The 19,474-nt window shown below is 45.6% G+C and overlaps 1 protein-coding gene across 1 annotated transcript in view; it reads left to right on the plus strand.

Annotated features, from left to right (window-relative positions):
* The first annotated feature begins 10,673 nt into the window (after positions 1–10,673).
* LOC138799217 (alpha-2-macroglobulin-like protein 1) overlaps positions 10,674–19,474 on the plus strand; it is an 88,073-nt gene continuing 79,272 nt past the window's right edge. Inside the window, exon 1 of the mRNA XM_069980103.1 lies at positions 10,674–10,830. Within this exon, the coding sequence (XP_069836204.1) occupies positions 10,763–10,830 (68 nt within the window). The 5' untranslated portion in view covers positions 10,674–10,762. The remainder of the gene's footprint in view (positions 10,831–19,474) is intronic.

Here is a 19,474-nt window from a genome sequence, read left to right on the forward strand (position 1 = left end):
AGTCAGTGGGCGGGGCTGAGCTTAGGGCTCTCTGTCTCTGTGTGTCTGGTGTCACCGGTTCCTGACATAATAACCGGCCTTACAATATTTTTTTACTCCTTACCTGTGGCCAGTAATGGACTCAGCACAGGAGTTATCTGTCCGTTTTGAGGGTCTTGCTAACCTCGTTTTTGAGCTTGCCAAACAGGTCCAGCTATTGGCCCAGCAGCTACCAGCTACCACTCCTGCCACCCCAGTGGTCACACTCAAGGAGCCTGACAAGTGTTCTGGGGACCTGAACACATATGTGACATTCAGAGATGCTTGGGTCAGTCACCCCACCCCTAGCTCCCTTGAAGAGGCCATTTCCCTGGCGATTACCATTGATCGCATGCTAAGACCACGCCCAGACCACTCCTGTGTCGTTAATGTTCCTTCTTCTGTCCCCTCCAAACCTCTGCATACTATGTCTCGTCCTCTGGTCACCATAGAGAAACCTTCAGAACTGGGCAAAATTAAAAGCTCCCTGGCCCGTAAGGAACTCAGAAGACTGAACGGACTATGTTTTTATTGCGGTGAAAGTGGACACTTCATCAGCTTTTGTGCCAAGCGTCCTTCAAGGCCAGATCATCAGCGTCCAGATGACTACCAGGAGGGTCATCTGGGCGCCCAGGTGGGTGTAGTTGTTGTGCATTGTCCCGCTGATAACAAGTCAATAAGTTCGGGCAATATGGAAGTTGGCTCTGTGTGTCCCGCCGAGGATACCATGTCTGCTAATTTGTGTAAGGTGGAAATTGGCTCTGTATGTCCTGGTGATGGTACTAGGTCTGTGTCCTCATGTAAGGCAGAATTTGGATCTGTGTCTGGTATTGATTTGAGCAGTTATGGGAGATCTGTCAGACCGGTTACATATCTCTTGGAGTCTGATTCTGATGAGTGGGAGACGGACGATGACATTTCCAGTGACATCGAGACATGCATTGTAAGAGGTCCTTTCCCTCCTAGGTCTGGTGAGGGTCCAGAGGCCCCTCATAAAAGGGGGGGTAATGTCATGATCTCGCCTGAAAAGGCATCAGTGCCACCCTCTGCTGCGAAGATTAGACCTCTGCGCCAAAGACTGCGATTTTGGCCATAATCTTCCATTTATTCTGTGTTTTGTTTGCCTTGTTTTTGCCCTGTCTGAACTGTGTCTTATTTCTTCTGGTCTGCTAATTGTTTTCCCTGCCCCACCCGTGTCTGTGCTGCTAAGTTTCCTCTGGTCATGGAACAGTTAACCTGCCTTGCCTCAGTGATTGACAGCTGGTCCCTCCAATCATCTTCTGGACTTGGTTCCTGGTGTCCTATTTAAGATTTCAGCTTCTGCCTGTGCCTTGCCGGTTATTGACTTAGTCTCTGCCTGCTTGTGAATTCTGTTTCTTTGCATCTCCTGACTACTGCTTTGTACCTCTGACCTCCCTTGCTTGCTGCCTGCCCCTGATCATATTGCCTGTTTTCTGATTACGCCTTTGGATCCTGATTTTGTACTTTTGCTGCCTGACTGTTGTGACCCGGCTTGTGGACTATTCTTCATTGTGTTTGTCTGTCTGTTTTGTATTTGTGTCCCACCTAGCCAGTGCAGGGACCGCCGCCCAGTTGCTCGCCGCCATCTTAGGGCGGATAGTGGCAAGTAGGTAGAGGACAGTGGGCGGGGCTGAGCTTAGGGCTCACTGTCTTGTCTTGTCCTGCTGTCCGGTTCCTAACACTTAATGTGTGTTTCACCAGCCAGGGGTAATCATCACGGACAAGCATATCTGCCTTTCCACAGCCAACGTGGACATGCAGCTGTCCAAAATGTCAAAAAATAAACAAGCGGAAGTCCCACCATCCCACTGCCTCAATGAGGAGACAAGGTACTAATGTACTGTAAAGTAAGGCAAGAGTTTAAATCCTTATCCTCTCACAGCCTCTATCCCTGCCTGCTTGGCGATCCCGTGCAAGGCCACATGAGCTTAAATAAAAATAGATTGCAATGGACTGACTGAGGGAAAGGACAGGGAAATTTCTACCTGCTGGTAAATGATTTGAAAGAGAAATCTGCCAGGACAGTTAATGATATCATAATCCAGACAAAGGTTGTAAAGGTATTTATGTTTAAGTGAGAAGAAACAGTTTGGCAGGGTGGGGTGGATAACATGCAAGGCCAGTTGTGGCGACCCTCAGAAAAAAAAAAATAATTTTAACTATTTATTTATTTAAAAAAAACACACACACATAGGGTTCCCTCTATTTTCATAACCAGCTGGGTTAAAAACCAAGCAACAGCAGCCTAGTAATACCAGGGTGGGAAGGGCCATTAGCTTTGGCCCTCCCCAGCCTTAATATTACCAGCCTGCTGCTGCCCAGTCCAGGAGCGCCAATTTTGACGCTTCAGGACCACTGGCACCCGGCTCTTCCTAGTACCCCTGGTTGCATTGGGTACTGGGGTAATAATGGGGGGTTAGTGTTAGCCATTTTATACCGGCTAACACTAAGCCCTGACTTAGTAATGGATTCCGTCTATTAGACGGCTTCCACTACTAAGTCTATATAGTAAAGAAATAAATAAAGACAAGACACAAGTGAAAAATATTTTTTATTCAAATAAAAACACCCCCACACCCCTCGTTGACGTTTTTATTTAAAAAAAAAATCCAAACAACCGCTGATCATCGACATAGTCCACTGAATCCGCCGTAATCCACAGGATACCGATATCTGAAAAACAAAAAGGGAGAAACACACAAAAAACAGGAGCACAACAGCCATCATTGTGAGCGGTGTTGTGCACCTTACAGTATGCAGCATCTTTACAGATCACTGCTTACAGTGTCGCACCCAAGGGGTAAAGGACGATGCATTGCATCCTCCTTAACCCTTTGGGTGCCATACTTAACCATCTGGCATCCAGGGGGTTAAGTAAGGGTCCCCACTTAACCCCTTGGGGGCCAGACTGATGTCAGACTGCACCCATACCAGCAAGGAAGGGGTTAAGTGATCCCCCTTCCTTGCTGGGATGGGTGCAGTGCGGGAGGAGAGCTTTCTATCTTCTCTCTTCTGTCTTCTATCTTCTCTCTTCGCCGGTCCCCGGCACACTGAGCTCAGTGTGACAGGGACCGGCTCTTTATATGTCCGCTCAGCCAATGAGCTGGGCAGACATATAAATCAAAATAGCATCATTAGAAGAAACATTTGCTGTTTTAATTAAAGTAAAGTATTAATTATTACATTGAGCTGTATTACCAGCATTAGGAATTGCCGGCAATAATACAGCGTCCTGTAATAGTTAATATTTAATTATTAAAACACATTTTTGTTCCAACAAAGTTATTTTCGTTGTTCAATAGCTTAATTAAAACGAATACATACTTATGTAATTAAATATACTGTAAATATATATATATATATATATACATTTATTTATATATTTATTTTTTATTAACAGTATATTTAATTGCAAAAGCATTGATTCAGTTTAAATAAGCTATTGTACAACGAAAATAACTTTTTTAGAACGAAACTTTGTTTTATTAATTAAATATTAACTAGTACAGGGATCGGCATTATTGCCGGCAATTGCTAATTGCCAGTAATACCGTGCCCTGTATTATTGCTCCTCTGCTTTCCCAGATTTATTCCAGAGGTGTTTGCATCACTTTCTAAAGATGTCTTGGACTTGGTGACCTCCGATTCGTCGAATCTTGATTTCCAGGTCCCAAGGATTTTTCTTCCATAGACTATAATGGAATTCGATATTCGATCGAATAGTCGAATATCGGGAGCTATTCGAATCGAACCCAATCGAATCAAATATTTCACTATTCCCTCATCTCTAGTGGGACCCTCAGAAAAAAATAGTATTGACCTCGAATAATTTCATTTTAATTTTACATTTAAATATTTTCAGAATTTTACTTGAAGGCTGTCGTTCTAAGGACCAAATTTTCTTCTTTAAATTGTCCCATGTATCCAGTTTACTCTTCTGGATGGTAATTCCAACTTATACTTGCCTGTATAGGTATAAAAATTAACCCAAACATCTTCCATTGACTTTAATGGGGTTCAAGTTCGACTCAAACCTTGAACCGAACGCACCTACTGTTCGAGGTTCGACTTGAACATTTTACTGTTCGATCATCACTACTGTCAGCTGGTAGACTTTTCAGGCTTTTCAGTATACATTAAATAACAAGACAAAAATATGCATATATAGCACATGAATTTAGCCAAGATATACAAGTTTGTGGTCTCTGACAAATTTAGACCCACTCTGGTTCACTTAATGCAAGAAGAACTTGTTTATTTTATTAAAAACTAGCCAAGACTGAGAAAAGTTTGCGGTCACTAGACACACTATTGCGGTCACTAGACACAGTATTCCCATTATTCAGTAAAGACTTTTTTTTTTTTTCTTCAATAAACTGACCAACACAGTTTAAGTGGGCCCCAGCTATGTTCCATTAGCCCAGCTGTATTATTTTCCTCCACCACATACTTTATTTGTAATACACATGACAATAATATGTAAGTGGCCCCTAACTATTTTCCAGTAGCCCAGCTGTGTTACTGTCATGCAGCAAAAATTATTATTATTTTTTTTTCTTTTTGCAAAACACTTGGATTCTCTTTTTTTGAATACAGAAAATCCAACTATGTTACTGGCCTCTGACTTTTCACAATAAGCACAACTATGGTTTAATTTAAAGAAGAACCCTTTGTTTTTTTAGAATACAGAGAACCCAACTATGTCACCATCCTAAGACTAGCAACAAGGAGTGCACTTGTAGTTTGAAATAAGAACCTTTTTTTGTGGGCTATACAGTAGACATAAACAATTTCCCCAGCCTAAGACTAGCAACAAGGAGTGCAATTGTAGTTTAATTTTAAGAAGAACCTTTTTTATTTTTAGCTATACAATGGACAGTCTAAATTTACTCACCGAAATTTCTTCTTTCCATGAGTCCGTAGGCAGCACAAGAACAATTGGGTAATCACATGTTTCCTACTAATAGGCAGAAGAAACAAGAATTAATTAATTCATTACCCCCCCTAAGGTGTAATTAGAGGACTCCATAAAGCTCCCCTAAAACAGTAACCAGACATGTAAGTTCTGCAGCAATAACAAAAAATATTTTAATAGGGTGGGATGTTGTGCTGCCTACGGACTCATGGATTTTGCCAAAGGACGCCTCCTTATTGGTGATAACGTCCAACTTGTAGTGTTTGATGAAGGTATTCGGCGTAGCCCAAGAAGCTGCCCGGCATATGTCGTCTAAGGATACCTGCGCCAGTTCCGCCCACGAGAAAGTGAGGCTTTTGAGGCCGCTTTACCCCGGTTAGGGCCTTGATACTGGATAAATAAAGAATTTGATTGCCTGAAGGGTTTAGTCTTGTCCAGATAAGAGAGAATTGTTCTCTTAACGTCGAGATGGTGTAACTTCTCCTCCTCCTCATTTTAAGGATCTTCACAGAGGGCTGGAAGGAAGATGTCTTGACTGATATTGGTTAGCGAATGAACTTTAGGCAAACACCCTTGGCGGGGAGTACTCACCAATGAGGCACCAAGCCGCCGCAGAAAGAACCTCCTCTAGATGACGCGCGGCCTACTCTGCCCACACACCATGCCAACCCTGATGCCGGAAGTGCCGCGTCCTCGAGTGGTGTGCAGAGAAACCTATGCCCTGTAGGACTGCAGCGTGGCCGGGAACGCACTCTCATGCTGGAAGTGCCGCGACCTCGACGAGCAGCGTGCGGAGACTCCTACCCACTGTAGGACTGCAGAGTGGCCAGGAACGATGATATGCCAGACTGGTGCGACATTGCTTCATCCAGGAGCTGGTGGGATTATAAGGTAATGAGGGCTGAAAAACCTTACCCCCGAATCAGCTGATATTCGGTCGGGGAACCGCACCATAGCTCTAACAACTGGACGTGAAAGGATGACATGGGAAACACCTAGTCAGAGCTCCCTGCCCTCAGAATATGCAGAAAATGTAAAATAACAAAATGAACAGACCTTCTGCCTGCAGAAGAAACAAAAACATGTCTGGTTACTGTCTCAGGGGAGCTTTATGGAGGCCTCTAATTACACCTTAGGGGGGTAATGAATTAATTAATTCTTGTTTCTTCTGCCTATTAGTAGGAAACATGTGATTACCCAATTGTTCTTGTGCTACCGTAGGACGATATGGAAATATACATTTTCACCAGCCTTCAGGATGCTTTGTGCATGCCTGGTTTACTGTTAATAGATTCCCTGGACCAGGAACTCTGTGTATGACCTAGAAAATCTGTGCCCCAACTCAAAAGTAAGCAGGTGATGCCGCCTCATGTGAAGAAAGATTGCTGTTTTTCCTATATTTGACCCAAAAGAGCTTTTGCTTATTCTCTTCCTGCAGAAACTGCATATTATGATGATTTTATCATCTGGCAATGTTGAGAACAATTCCCACATGGGGGATGCACATAAATAACATATTGACACTATTTCGTAACACACTCACTTTCAGCTATATGCTAAAAGCTAACTATACCATAACGCAACCGGTCTAAAGTCTCTGCTCAGTAAATATTGGTCAAATGTTAACTATGTAAAAACTCCTCACCAAAACCTTGACATACTGCAAAAAGCAAATCAAAATGACACCATTAAAGGTCCAGGGAAAATCTTTTTCTTTTAAATCAAATGGTTACAGAAAGTTTTATATAGATTTGTGATTTACTTCTATTTAACCCCTTCACATCCACAATACATACTGTATATATATATATATATATATATATATATATATATATATATATATATATATACATTCCTGCTGCACATGCCCCGTGCAGCAGGAATGTATATATACGTTTCAGGGAAGAAAAAGAGCGCTGCACCTCACACCTATGGCTGATACTGGTGCCCCTAGGCTAAATAAAAAACACATCAGAATTTTGTGTATGAATTGATCAAGCCATACTGCCCCATGTACCATCGTTCAGGTATCTGATACACATGGGTCCCTACACTAAGTCCACACCGTGCCAGTCAGCGGCTACCAACCCTGCAGGCGTGCACAGTCAGGGAACGGGGGCCATGGGACGGCCCTGCGACCCCCATGCCACAGGACCAGACCCAAAAGCACCACACCAGAACCTGGCCAGCACCGCCGGCGGAGAAGGTCGCCCCCAAACAGCACAAGTCTGGATAAAGTATTGCGCTCACCATAGCTGCTGCAGACAGAATGGGAAAAGACAGGAGGGATTAAAACCATGTGCACTCAGGTGTCTCCTGCTAATTGCGGTCATGTGAGTCTCACCAGGAGGAGTGCAAAACACAGAGAAAAGAGAGAAACAAAATGCGGTTTAGGGATAAAAAGAGCGCTGCACCTCACACCTATGGCTGATACTAGTGCACCTAGGCTAAATAAAAAACACATCAGAATTTTGTGTATGAATTGATCAAGCCATACTGCCCCATGTACCATCGTGCAAGTATCTGATACACATGGGTCCCTACACTAAGTCCACACCATGCCAGTCAGTGGCTACCAACCCTTCAGGCGTGCACAGTCAGGGAATAGGGGCCATGGGACGGCCCTGCGACCCCCATGTTACAGGACCAGACCCAAAAGCACCACACCAGAACCCGGCCAGCACCGCTGGCGGAGAAGGTCACCCCCAAACAGCACAAGTCTGGATGAGGTATTGCGCTCACCATAGCTGCTGCAGACAGAATGGGAAAAGACAGGAGGGATTAAAACCATGTGCACTCAGGTGTCTCCTGCTAATTGCGGTCATGTGGGTCTTACAGGAGGAGTGCAAAACACGGAGAAAAGAGAGAAACAAAATGCGGTTCAGGGAAGAAAAAGAGCGCTGCATCTCACACCTATGGCTGATACTAGTGCCCCTAGGCTAAATAAAAAACACATCAGAATTTTGTGTATGAACTGATCAAGCCATACTGCCCCATGTACCATCGTGCAGGTATCTGATACACATGGGTCCCTGAGTGTTCCTGAGTGTGAGGAGCAGTGAGAGCAGTCCCGCACACATCAGTGTAGCTGGGGCCAGAGATAATGACAGGCAGCTGTGGTTCCGCACCAGTCACTGACTGACTCACTCGTACCGACGGGTGGGGTTAAGACACTTACCTCCGTCCTGTCAGATGGCCCATTTGTGCATAGAGTCTGCCCTCAGGCAGGCTCTATGCACAGATCACTGATAACACTGATCTATGCTATGCTATGGCACAGCAAAGATCAGTATACAGTTTACAGTAAAATATGTGTAAAAAAAAGTGTAGTTAAAAAAATAAAAGTTTTTAAAAGTATTAAAAACCTCTTTTACCCCCCCCCCCTAAAAGTTTAAAATACCTCCTTGCCCATCATAAAAATATGTAAACAAATAAACATATTACATATCCTAGCATGCTTAATTGTACGCTCTATTAAAATGTAAAATTATTGTTCCTGTACGGTGAACGGTATAACGGGATACTAATAAAAACTAGAGATCAGGGAACAAAAAATTACACCCCAATCAGCTCTGTGGGTTGAAAGATAAAAGCACTATGGCTCTCAGAAGACGGGGAGTACATTAATTTGACCCAGACATCATGGCACCAATTACCTCGGTCATGAATGGGTTAAAAATCTCAAGTCTTCCCGTACTGAGTAGCTGCTGTACGTCCTGCCGGAAATGTTTTCTTTTCAGTCTGACACAGCGCTCTCTGCTGACATCTCTGTCCGAGAAAGGAACTGTCCAGAGCAAGAGAAGTTTTCTATGGGAATTTGCTGCTGCTCTGGACAGTTCCTGTCTTGGACAGAAATGTCGGCAGAGAGCAGTGTGTCAACATTTCCTGTAGGACATACAGCAGCTGATAAGTATGGGAAGACTTAAAATAAATTACAAATTAATATAACTTTCTGACACCAGTTGATTTGAAAGAAAAAGATTTTCGCTGGTAAACCCTTTAAAGATTTTGTTGGCTTTAAGTAGAGGCGTAGATTAGAACTAGTAGTCCCAATGTAAACTATGTTATAAACCCCCCTCCACCCCTATATTTAAATTAAGGTGTCCAAGGTCTGATTAAAGTGTCACTATCATTTGTAAAATCTTTTGACGTCATAGAGACAACAAGAAGAAAGTAATCCGACAGCATCCAGTGGCATGAAAATCAGTGGGATTTATTCGAGCGACATACATAATGGCAATGTTTTGACACCCATGGGGTTAAAATGTTGCTATTGTGTATATTGCTTGAATAAATCCCACTGATATTCATGCCACTGGATGCTGTCGGATAGCTTTCTTCTTAATGCCATACAGCCTCCTTCAAGGATTGGAGTCCAACCAACGGGCGTCCAAATTCTCCTACACTGAAAAGGCATCTCTACGAGTTTTTCAGGTGCTGTTGGATCTTCTTCTTATGGTATGTCATAGAAATATACCAAAAATTTTGATGGGTCTGAGTGTTCAGACCAGTACCAATGGGGAGAACGAGCCAAGAGAAGATTGTACAAAATGCGATCCTCTCCCGACTCTGTGTCACATAATATCAGGGCTCCATAGACTTACATAGGCAGTCAGACAAAGCCCGGCTGATCACATGACCTATAGCCAGGAGAGGATTGTGCTTAGTGTGGTCCTCTCCCAGATCGTTGCCCATGTCGGTACGGGTCTGAACAATCATACCCCGATTGATCAAATCTTTTAAAACACAACAAACACAGAGCTTAGGGAGATCAGTGAAAAAAATCTAATGAAGTACTCATTTAAGAGTCTTCACTGATTGCTTCCTACAAAATTTGAATATGGAAAGAAAGAGTCTGTGGAGCCTCAATTGCAAGTCTTAAAACACAGGAATAGACAGATATCCCTCTCTCCAGAGAAGGATAAACTGTTGCCAAGGGATGTCTTTGTTGGTCTATTTTTCATTGCCCCTGGAAGCCAGAATCATGCTCCACACTGATGAGGGACAAATACCCCGAAACAGATGTCTGTGGATGGATGTCTAGCCTTGGTAACCCTTGAACATGCACCTGTTCGGTATAGGTGGCGAGATGAGCCTAAATAGATTCCCCTTCTGTGTAGGGCCCTGACCCCTGTAAGTCACTAAGGCTGCATTCAAACATTACGGGAAGTTGTTCGTGCTCACGGATCCGTGCGCACGGACAACTTTATAGCCCATTGCTTTCTATTGGGCTATTCAGACGTTCTGCGATTTCACGGATCCGTGATCTGTTCCGTTTAAAAATAGGACATGTTATAACTCGGAACGGAAGCACGGAATGGATTCCCCATAGAAATCAATGAGATCCGTGTTTTTCACAGATGTACACAGATGTGACATCCGTGTTCATCCGTGAAAGGCGCGGATGAGATGTAATCAATGTAATTAAAAATGCTATAAAACACATCCGTGAAAAAAACGGACATGGATGAAAAACGGACTGTTTTGCACGGCTAAGAAGGTAGCTAGCAGACCCCAATCACGGACCTGGAAAATCACTGAACGTGTGAACGCAGCCTTAGTTTATATTTCACATGCCTTGTGTATGTAAGGAATATTATTTACTTTGGCCTGCTTCCAGTACAAATTCCACAGAACATAAGAGGTCATAGGTTGCTTGCTTAGTAGCTAAAATTCTCCCACAGAAGTTTACTGTCCTTGGATATTTGTATCCAGGGGCTGAGGTGTATTGGGAATCCTCCTCCACCTCTCAACATTATAAAAGAGAGAACATTTTGGAGACTTGGTGGAGGTGACGTGTGATCCAACATGTGGCTTCTTTTGGTTCCCGTCTGCCTAGCAATCTTCAGCTCATCCCTTACATCAGCATCAAAACCGTAAGACCCAGATTATCCTTTCTAACGCAAATTAGGGAATGTATAATATATTACAGTAATGTTTGCCTAGATTGAGGAACCAAAAGAGTCATTGATAGATATTATGTTAGATGTTACTCTCACTAGATATGGATATTCTACTGTATACTCAGTAGGAAAAAAGTATGCCATACAACTCTCCTGCGGGATGGAAGAATATTGTATTTCTAGTGCCATCTATCGGTGGCTCGCATGTAAGCCAATGTCCAAGTCCAATTTAAAAAAAGGCAATCTGAGACCCCCTGACTGCTTACTGAGCTGGTGGGTAGATATGAATGGGAGCATTTTGAACATACCAGTGTTGTTTGTGTCTGTGTTTTTATTTTCACAAAAAAAGACTATTATTCCCTGGGCGCTAGCACTGCTACTGCACTGCTACACCTTGGCATGCTGAATGCCTGGCCCTTGCATAATCAGTGATGTACACTGTGAATTCAATACCAGTAAGTTGTAGCAGTTCTAGGGCCTAAGAAACAACGGGCTCCGCCTGTTTTATACCATTCACATAAAGAATAAAGGTACTTTTTTGTCAATAGGAACACAGACACAGGCAACAAAGATACATTCGGAATGCTTTCTGATATCTATCCTGTGATGACACCAGCTTGGTAAACGGTCAGGGGGTCACAGATTCGGTTTAACACAATCTGCTGTACATGTGTTGTGGAAGTGCATTAACCCTTTGAGGACCAGGCCCAAAATGACCGCGCAAATTTTGATCTTAGTGTTTTCGTTTTTCCCTCCTCCCCTTCTAAGAGCTCCAGCACTCTCAGTTTTCTATCTACAAGCCGTGTAAGTGCTTGTTTTTTACAGGAATAGTTGTACTTTGTAATGGCGTCTTTCATTTTACCATAACATGTATGATGGAATCCCAAATATATAATTTATGAAGATATAAATTGGTGAAATCGTAAAAAAGAATGCAATATGGTAATGTTTGGGGGGTTCCTGTGTCTACGTAATACACTATATGGTAAAAGCGACATGATACAATTACTCTATAGGTCAGCCCGAACACAGACATATGCAGGTTACACAGATTCTCTAATATATACAGTATATATTTTTTGAACGAAATCTTTTTTTTTATTTTTTGGCAATTAATTATAAATAAAATGGGCCTATTGTGACGCTTATAACAGTTTTATTTTTTCACCTATGGGGCTGTATGGGGTGTCATTTTTTCCGGCATGATGTCTAGTTTTTATTAATACCATATTTGTGAAGATCGGACGTTTTGATCACTTTTTATTAATTTTTTTTTATATATAATGTAACATTAAATCGGTAATCTGCGCACTTTTTTCCCTCTTTTCGCGTACGCCGTTTACTGTTCGCAATGACGCTTGTTATATTTTAATAGATTGGACAATTACGCATGCTACGGTATATTATATGTTTATTTGTTTATGTATTTTTATATGTTTTATTTATATAATGGGAAAGGGGGGTGATTTAGACTTTTATTGGGGGAGGGGTTTTGGGGTAGTGTGTTAGTGTTTTTAACTTTTTTTTTTTTACACATTTGAAGTCCCTTTGGGGGACTTGTACATACACTACTTTGATTTTTACACTGATCATTGCTATGCCATAGGCATAGCATTGATCAGTGTTTTTGGCGATCTGCTCATTGAGCCTGCCTGTGCAGGCTTAGTGCAGCAGATCGCCGATCGGACCGCATGGAGGCAGGTAAGAGACCTCCAGCAGTCTGTTTTAACGATCGGGACCCCCGCAGTGTGACTCGATCGGTAAGTGACAGGGGACTCCCCCTGCCACTTACACTTAAATGCCGCGGTCGCTGCAGCTTGTCATTACCGGTGAGGTCCTGACTGCTGATTGCAGCCGGCCCCCACCTGCTATGAAGCGTGCTCCGCTCCGGAGCGTGCTTCATAGCTGGAGAAACAGCCAGGACGTATAGTTACGCCCTAGGTCATCTGGGGACAGACTTTCATGGCGTAACTATACGCCCTGGGTCGTCTAAGGGTTAAAGGAGTTATCTAGCGCAACAAAAACATGGCAACAAAAACAAGGCCCCCGAACTGTCAGGTCTCTATATACCTTGTGTGGCCCCTAATCTGTCAGGTCCCTATATACCCTGTGTGGCCCCTGATCTGTCAGGTCCCTAATAGAAATCATCGAACAGCGGGAAATGTCAGTTTCGATCAAACTCGAACCTTCTCGAACATACAACATTTGATTCCCGATGCCTTCCAGTTCCGTGGGGAGGGTGGAGACAGCCCGAGTACCGCCTGGAAAGCAGGGATACAGACTATTACCTAGGCTGTATCTCTGTTTTCCAGGCTGTACCTGGGCTGTCTCCACCCTCCCCACAGAACGGAAAGGCATTGGGAATCAAATGCTGAAGGTTCGATCGAACCTTACATGTTCCGATGTTCGATCCTCTCTAGTCCCTAAATACCCTGTGTGGCCCCTGATCTGTCAGGTCCCTATATACCCTGTGTGGCCCCTGATTCAGTCAGATGCAGGACAGTGAGGGGGAGGAGGACATGGCTGATTTCCTGGAATAGACAGACAATGGTTATTTATTAGTGATGAGCGAACGTGCTCGTCCAAGCTTGGTACTCGATCGAGTATTAGGGTACTCGTTACTCGGACGAGCATCTCGTGATACTCGAGGAAATCTCATCATCCGTTTCCTGTAAGTTTGGGCGCTATTTCTTAGCCAATAAACATGCAGGAGACTCTTTGGTACATCCTGCGATGACGTGGGACCCATACATGTCAATAGCAGCGATTGGTTGGCCAGATCAGATGACCCTGCCATAAAAAACTAGGCACCGGCAGTGCTCGCTTCAAGCGCATGCTGTGACAGATCAGGGACAGAGCTGCTGCTGGTCAGGGAGAGCATCAGTGTAGGATTTAGCGTTCCAGTAGGCAGGGTATATACTAGCAATATAAACAAACAGCCCTTTTCAGGGCTTAAAAGCTTTTATTAATACTATTACTACAGACTGCTGGCTGGGAGTTTCAGTGCTGCTACCGCGATTTAACCAGCACACTGTGGTGATCGGCTGCTGGCAGAAAGGGGACATTAGGTGTTGCATACACACCCCTAAGAAGTGCTCAGTGTACTCCTTTTTGATTTTGGGGCTGGTGGTCCTGGTGTACTACACTGTATTGCTGGGATTTGTAGTGCATCCTGCATAGAACTTCACTGCTCATTGTATTGGGGTGACAGAAAGTGTGTACAGTTGGTGCCCATACCAGATTGCACCGTACAGCCCCACCAAACCATTGGTTACTACAACTATTTTTTCATATATCTGTATTTCATACGCAAGGCCTATCTCAGTTCCATACTGTGCAGTGTCCATAAAATAGTGAACCCCAGGGGTAAGGGTCGAGGGCGGTGGTGTGGGGTTCCAAGTGATGTGGTTGCTGGAGGCCGTGTTTCAGGGCAGGGTGACACAGCAGCACCTGTTGAGGAGGTAGTAGTGTCACACCGCAGACGTCCACTCACTAGCTACTTTGACCAACTTACAGGGTCTCAAGGTAGACCGTTATTGAAACCGCAGCAGTGTGAACAGGTGATCACTCGGATAGCGGATAATGTGTCCAGTAACTTATCCACCACCCAGTCTTCAACGCAGTCCGCCCACGCCACCCAAGGGAGTGGAACCCTTGCTCCATTAGCTCAGCCTCCTTCCCCACAGCCTAGCCCCTCCAGGGAAAGAAGGGATTCAGATCCACCACCATGCTCCCAGGAACTCTTTTCTGGACCCTTCCCTGAGTCAGAGCAACCGGAGCAGTCGATCTGTCCTGATGCCCAAACTATGCAGCTCACGCAGTCAGTGGGTGATGAAAGTGGGGACTTGCAATCGATGTGGAAGAGGTGTCTGATGATGACGATGAGACCCGGTTGTCAGACAGTGAGGTTGTTGTCATGGATGTAACTCAAAGTGAGGAGGAAAGTGAGGAGCTGGTGGATGAGGATGAGGTGACTGACCCGAGCTGGGTGGATAAGCCTAGTGAAGACCGTGCTTTTGAGGGGGAGGCAAGTTCACCCGCAGGACCGGTTGGAAGAGGAAGAGAGGTGGCCAACATGTGCCGACTGTAGTGTGCAACATGTGCCACGCCAGGATCAGCAGGGAAGCTGAGTGGGGTGCTAAACACCCCACTCAGTGGAACCAAGGCCGTTCAGTGACTGCAAGTCGCACCCCTGCTCCTTCCCCTGTGTCATGTGCTGGCTTTGTCAGTCCCCCCGCCCAGGCTCCAGGCACGAGTGCCTCCCCCCCTACACGCACCCCTTCACCTCCACTATGCTCCACACCCTCCAGCAAGGTGTCCAAGCGCAGCGTTCAACTGTCCCTGCAGCAACTGTCCCTTGCCTCCATGTTGGATACTGCTGGGCCTTTACTGGCATCCATGTTGACTACTGGTGTGCCTGCCCTTGCCTCGTTGTTGCAGGGCCTTAACTGGCATCCATGTTGACTACTGGTGTGCCTGCCCTTGCCTCGTTGTTGCAGGGCCTTAACTGGCATCCATGTACACTACTGGTGTGCCTGCCCTAGCCTCGTTGTTGCTGGGCCTTAACTGGCATCCATGTAGACTACTTGTGTGCCTGCCCTTGCCTCCTTGTTGGCTACTGCTGGGCCTTAACTGGCATTCCGGGTTCGTGTGTAATTAGCAGTGAGCTTGGTTGCGTGTGACAAGGGGCGGAACCTGGTGGCGGCTCTGCAACTGGGCAGCCTAACACATGTACCATGCCTGGCCCACGTCTTCAACCTAGTGTTGCTGCGGTTCCTTAAAACTTACCCCAATGTGGCTGACTTTCTCACCAAGGTGCACCGCATCTGTGCGCATTTCCGCAAGTCAACTGGCATCCATGTTGACTGGTCAACCAGTTAAACTAACCCCAACTGCTACGGTCAAATTCAAAGTCAAATTCAAACTCAAAACAACGGTGGGGGGAGAAGTTGGGAGTCACATGATGCAGGGAATGTTACGCCAACTGCTAGAGTCAAATTCATAGTCAAATTCAATTTACCTTCCTTGTCTTGTCCATTATGAACCATATTATCTATGGATGTCATCTTATCTTAGGGGTGTCCTCTGCCATCCTTTCACCAGTAACTTCTATCCTTCCTTGGATGTTGTAGCCTTTTCGAAGGCAGGATTGACCAGGTCTTTTTAAAAGACACTTGCTCTCTCTTAGATACTCTTTAAAGGATTGAAAGTGTATTCATTCATTCAAATTCCGGGGCCTCTTAAGAAGACTGTATTGTTATTCTTCGTCCCTACCTCCAAAGATATGCCTCTCACGCACAACTGCATGTGGGTGTGAGGCTAAATCTAGCCATAATTGTATTGTCCATCTTGGTCTGGGTCTGTGGTGTCAGGCTAAGGTTTTGGGTGGTCCATATGCTACCAGTTTTTGAATGGTTCCATGTGTTCTCACCGCCATGTCAGGCCTAATTTTTGGGAGGCTCACTTGCTACCTCACTTTTAATGGTTCTCTGTGTCCTCACTGCCATGCTCTGACGTCACACTACGTCTGCGGAGGAGCGGCACTGGTTGCCGGGGGCCTGCTGATCGCGCCCCCGCCAACCAGCCAGCTATTTTTTTTTTTTTTTACTCTTACTCTACTGTGTAAGGCCTAATTTTTGTGAGGTTCCACGCCTGCCTCATCTAAAGGCCGGTAATGGCCACTTTATGTTTTTTTTATTTTCTAACGTTCAATTTAAATTTTAAAATCAAATAGACTTCTATTCAATTGCAACTTGATGGACTGTCTGGTCATCTATTGTATCTCCAAGATACACGCCACTGTTCAAAGGAACAGACAGTGATAATGGTGGATCCTAATTTAGCATCCTTGTGTTGTCCATTTCGAACCATATAATCTGTGGATGTCAACTTGTGGGTGTTCGCTTTCATTTTTTAGCTCGGGGCCTCTTAAGAAGAATGTATTGTTATTCTTCGTCCCAAAGAGATGCCTATCACAAACAACTGCATGAGGGTGTGAGGTTAAATCTAGCCATAATCCGGCTATTTTAGTTTTAGACGCAGCAGCACTGCCGTGGGTAAGCGCCAACAGGCGGTGCTCAAACTGCTGAACAGCACCTTCTACCTTCCTTGGATGTTTTAGCCGTTTTGAAGGCGGGATTGACCAGGCCTTTTACCAGTAGCTTCTTTCCTTCCTTGGATGTTGTAGTAGCCTTTTTGAAGGCAGGATTGACCAGGTCTTTTTAATACACAGGCTACCGCACTTGCCGTCTCTTAGAGACTCTTTAAAGGATTGAAAGTGTATTTGATCAATTTCCGTGGCCTCTTAAGCAGATTGTATTGTTCTCTGTGTCCTCACTGCCATGCTCTGACGTCACACTTTGTCTGTGGAGGAGCGGGACTGGTTGCCGGGGGCCCGCCAATCGCGCCCCCGCCAACCGGCCAGCTGTTTTATTTTAGTTTTTTTTTGTCTGGCCGTGGTCAGGGCCTCACCACCCCCGGTCGAGAGGCATCAGGTGTACCCTTGATGGTGACTGACAGCTGGCCTAGCCCGTTAGCTGTAAGCACCCTGGTTCATGTCTACTAAATATCCCAGCCCCTGGACTCACTCCAATTTTTGGGTGGGCTCACTTGCTTCCTCACTCACTTTTAATGGTTCTCTGTGTGCTCAATGCCATGCAGTGTCTGGCCTAATTTTTGGGAGGCTCACTTGCTTCCTCACTCACTTTTAATAGTTCTCCTCACTTCCATGCTCTGACGTCACACTACGTCTGCGGAGGAGCGGGACTGGTTGCCGGGGGCCCGACGATCGTGCCCCCGCCAACCAGCCAGCTGTTTTATTTTTGTTTTTTTGGTCTAGCCGTGGCCGGGGCCTCACCACCCCCGGTCGAGAGGCATCAGGTGTACCATTGATGGTGACTGACAGCTGGACTAGCCAGTAAGCTGTCAGCACCCGGGTTTGTGTGTAATTAGCAGTGAGCTTGGTTGCGTGTGACAAGGGGCGGAACCTTGTGGTGGCTTTGCAACTCGGCAGCCTCACACGTGTACCATTCCCGGGGGGCAATGCACCTAGGACTTCACTGCATTGAGCGCTTTCACTAGCAGCCAGCAGTGTTGTCGTTTGGCTGGTCTCCCTGAGTACAGGAATCTGTTTCTCTTATGTACCATGCCTGGCCCACGTCTTCAACCTTATGTTGCTGTGGTTCCTTAAAGCTTACCCCAATGTGGCTGACTTGCTCAACAAGGTGCACCGCATCTGTGCGCATTTCCGCAAGTCAACTGGCATCCATGTTGACTACTGGTGTGCCTGCCCTTGCCTCCATGTTGGCTACTGCTGGGCCTTAACTGGCATCCATGTTGACTACTGGTGTGCCTGCCCTTGCATCCTTGTTGCTGGGCCTTAACTGGCATCCGTGTTGACTACTGCTGGGCCATAACTGGCATCCATGTTGACTACTGCTGGGCCATAACTGGCATCCATGTTGACTACTGCTGGGCCTGCCCATGCATTCTTGTTGCTGGGCCTTAACTGACATCCATGTTGACTACTGCTGGGCCTTAACTGGCATCCATGTTGACTACTGCTTGGCCTTAACTGGCATCCATGTTGACTACTGGTGTGTCTGCCCTTGCATCCTTGTTGCTGGGCCTTAACTGGCATCCATGTTGACTACTGCTGGGCCTTAACTGGCATCCATGTTGACTACTGCTGGGCCTTAACTGACATCCATGTTGACTACTGCTGGGCCATAACTGGCATCCATGTTGACTACTGCTGGGCCTTAACTGGCATCCATGTTGACTACTGGTTTTGGACAACACAGATTACTGGATTTTCACTCTCCTGGAACCTTGGTAGAAAATGAACTATTCCACTGTCATTCCTGCTGAGGAACGCAGTATAAGAGTGAATCAATATCAACAGGCCCTGGGGAAGAAGCTGAAAATGTACTTCCCATCTGACACCACTAGCGCCAGAGGACGTAGTTTTGTGGGCCAAAGAGCGGGGGAGAGGAGCAATGGAGCAGGCAGCTTGTAAAGGGGCAGGGGAACACTCTCCAAGGCCTTTGACGGTTTCATGGCACCCCAGCAAGACTACTGTATGTCAACCGTCCCCAGTCTAGACAGAGTAGGGGGGGAGCCTTCAGGAAGATGGTGAGGGAGTACCTTGCTGACCATACCACCGTCCTTCCTGATCACTCTGCTACCTACAACTACTGGGTTTCAAAGCTGGATACGTGGCCCCAACTGGCGCCTTTACGCCTTGGAGGTGCTGGCCTGCCCTGCCGCTAGCGTGTTGTCAGAGCGGGTCTTCAGTGCAGTTGGTGCCATCATCACTGATAAGCGCACCCGCCTGTCCACTGACAGCGCTGACAGGCTGACGTTTATAAAAATGAACAAAGCCTGGATTTCACCTGAATTCAACTGTCCACCCGGGGAAAGCTGCTGAACATGAAGATTCTTGGTATCTCCTCTCCACCTCCTCCTCTTACTCCTCTTCCTACATTTATCAGCCAACTGCCAAGTCTTCTTCCGCCATGCAGGGTCTGGCCTAATTATTGGAAGGCTCAATTGCTTCCTCACTCACTTCTAATGGTTCTCTGTGTCCACACTGCCATGCTCTGAAGTCACACTACGT

This window comes from Dendropsophus ebraccatus, chromosome 8, assembly GCF_027789765.1.
Source record: "Dendropsophus ebraccatus isolate aDenEbr1 chromosome 8, aDenEbr1.pat, whole genome shotgun sequence".
Taxonomy (NCBI): domain Eukaryota; kingdom Metazoa; phylum Chordata; class Amphibia; order Anura; family Hylidae; genus Dendropsophus; species Dendropsophus ebraccatus.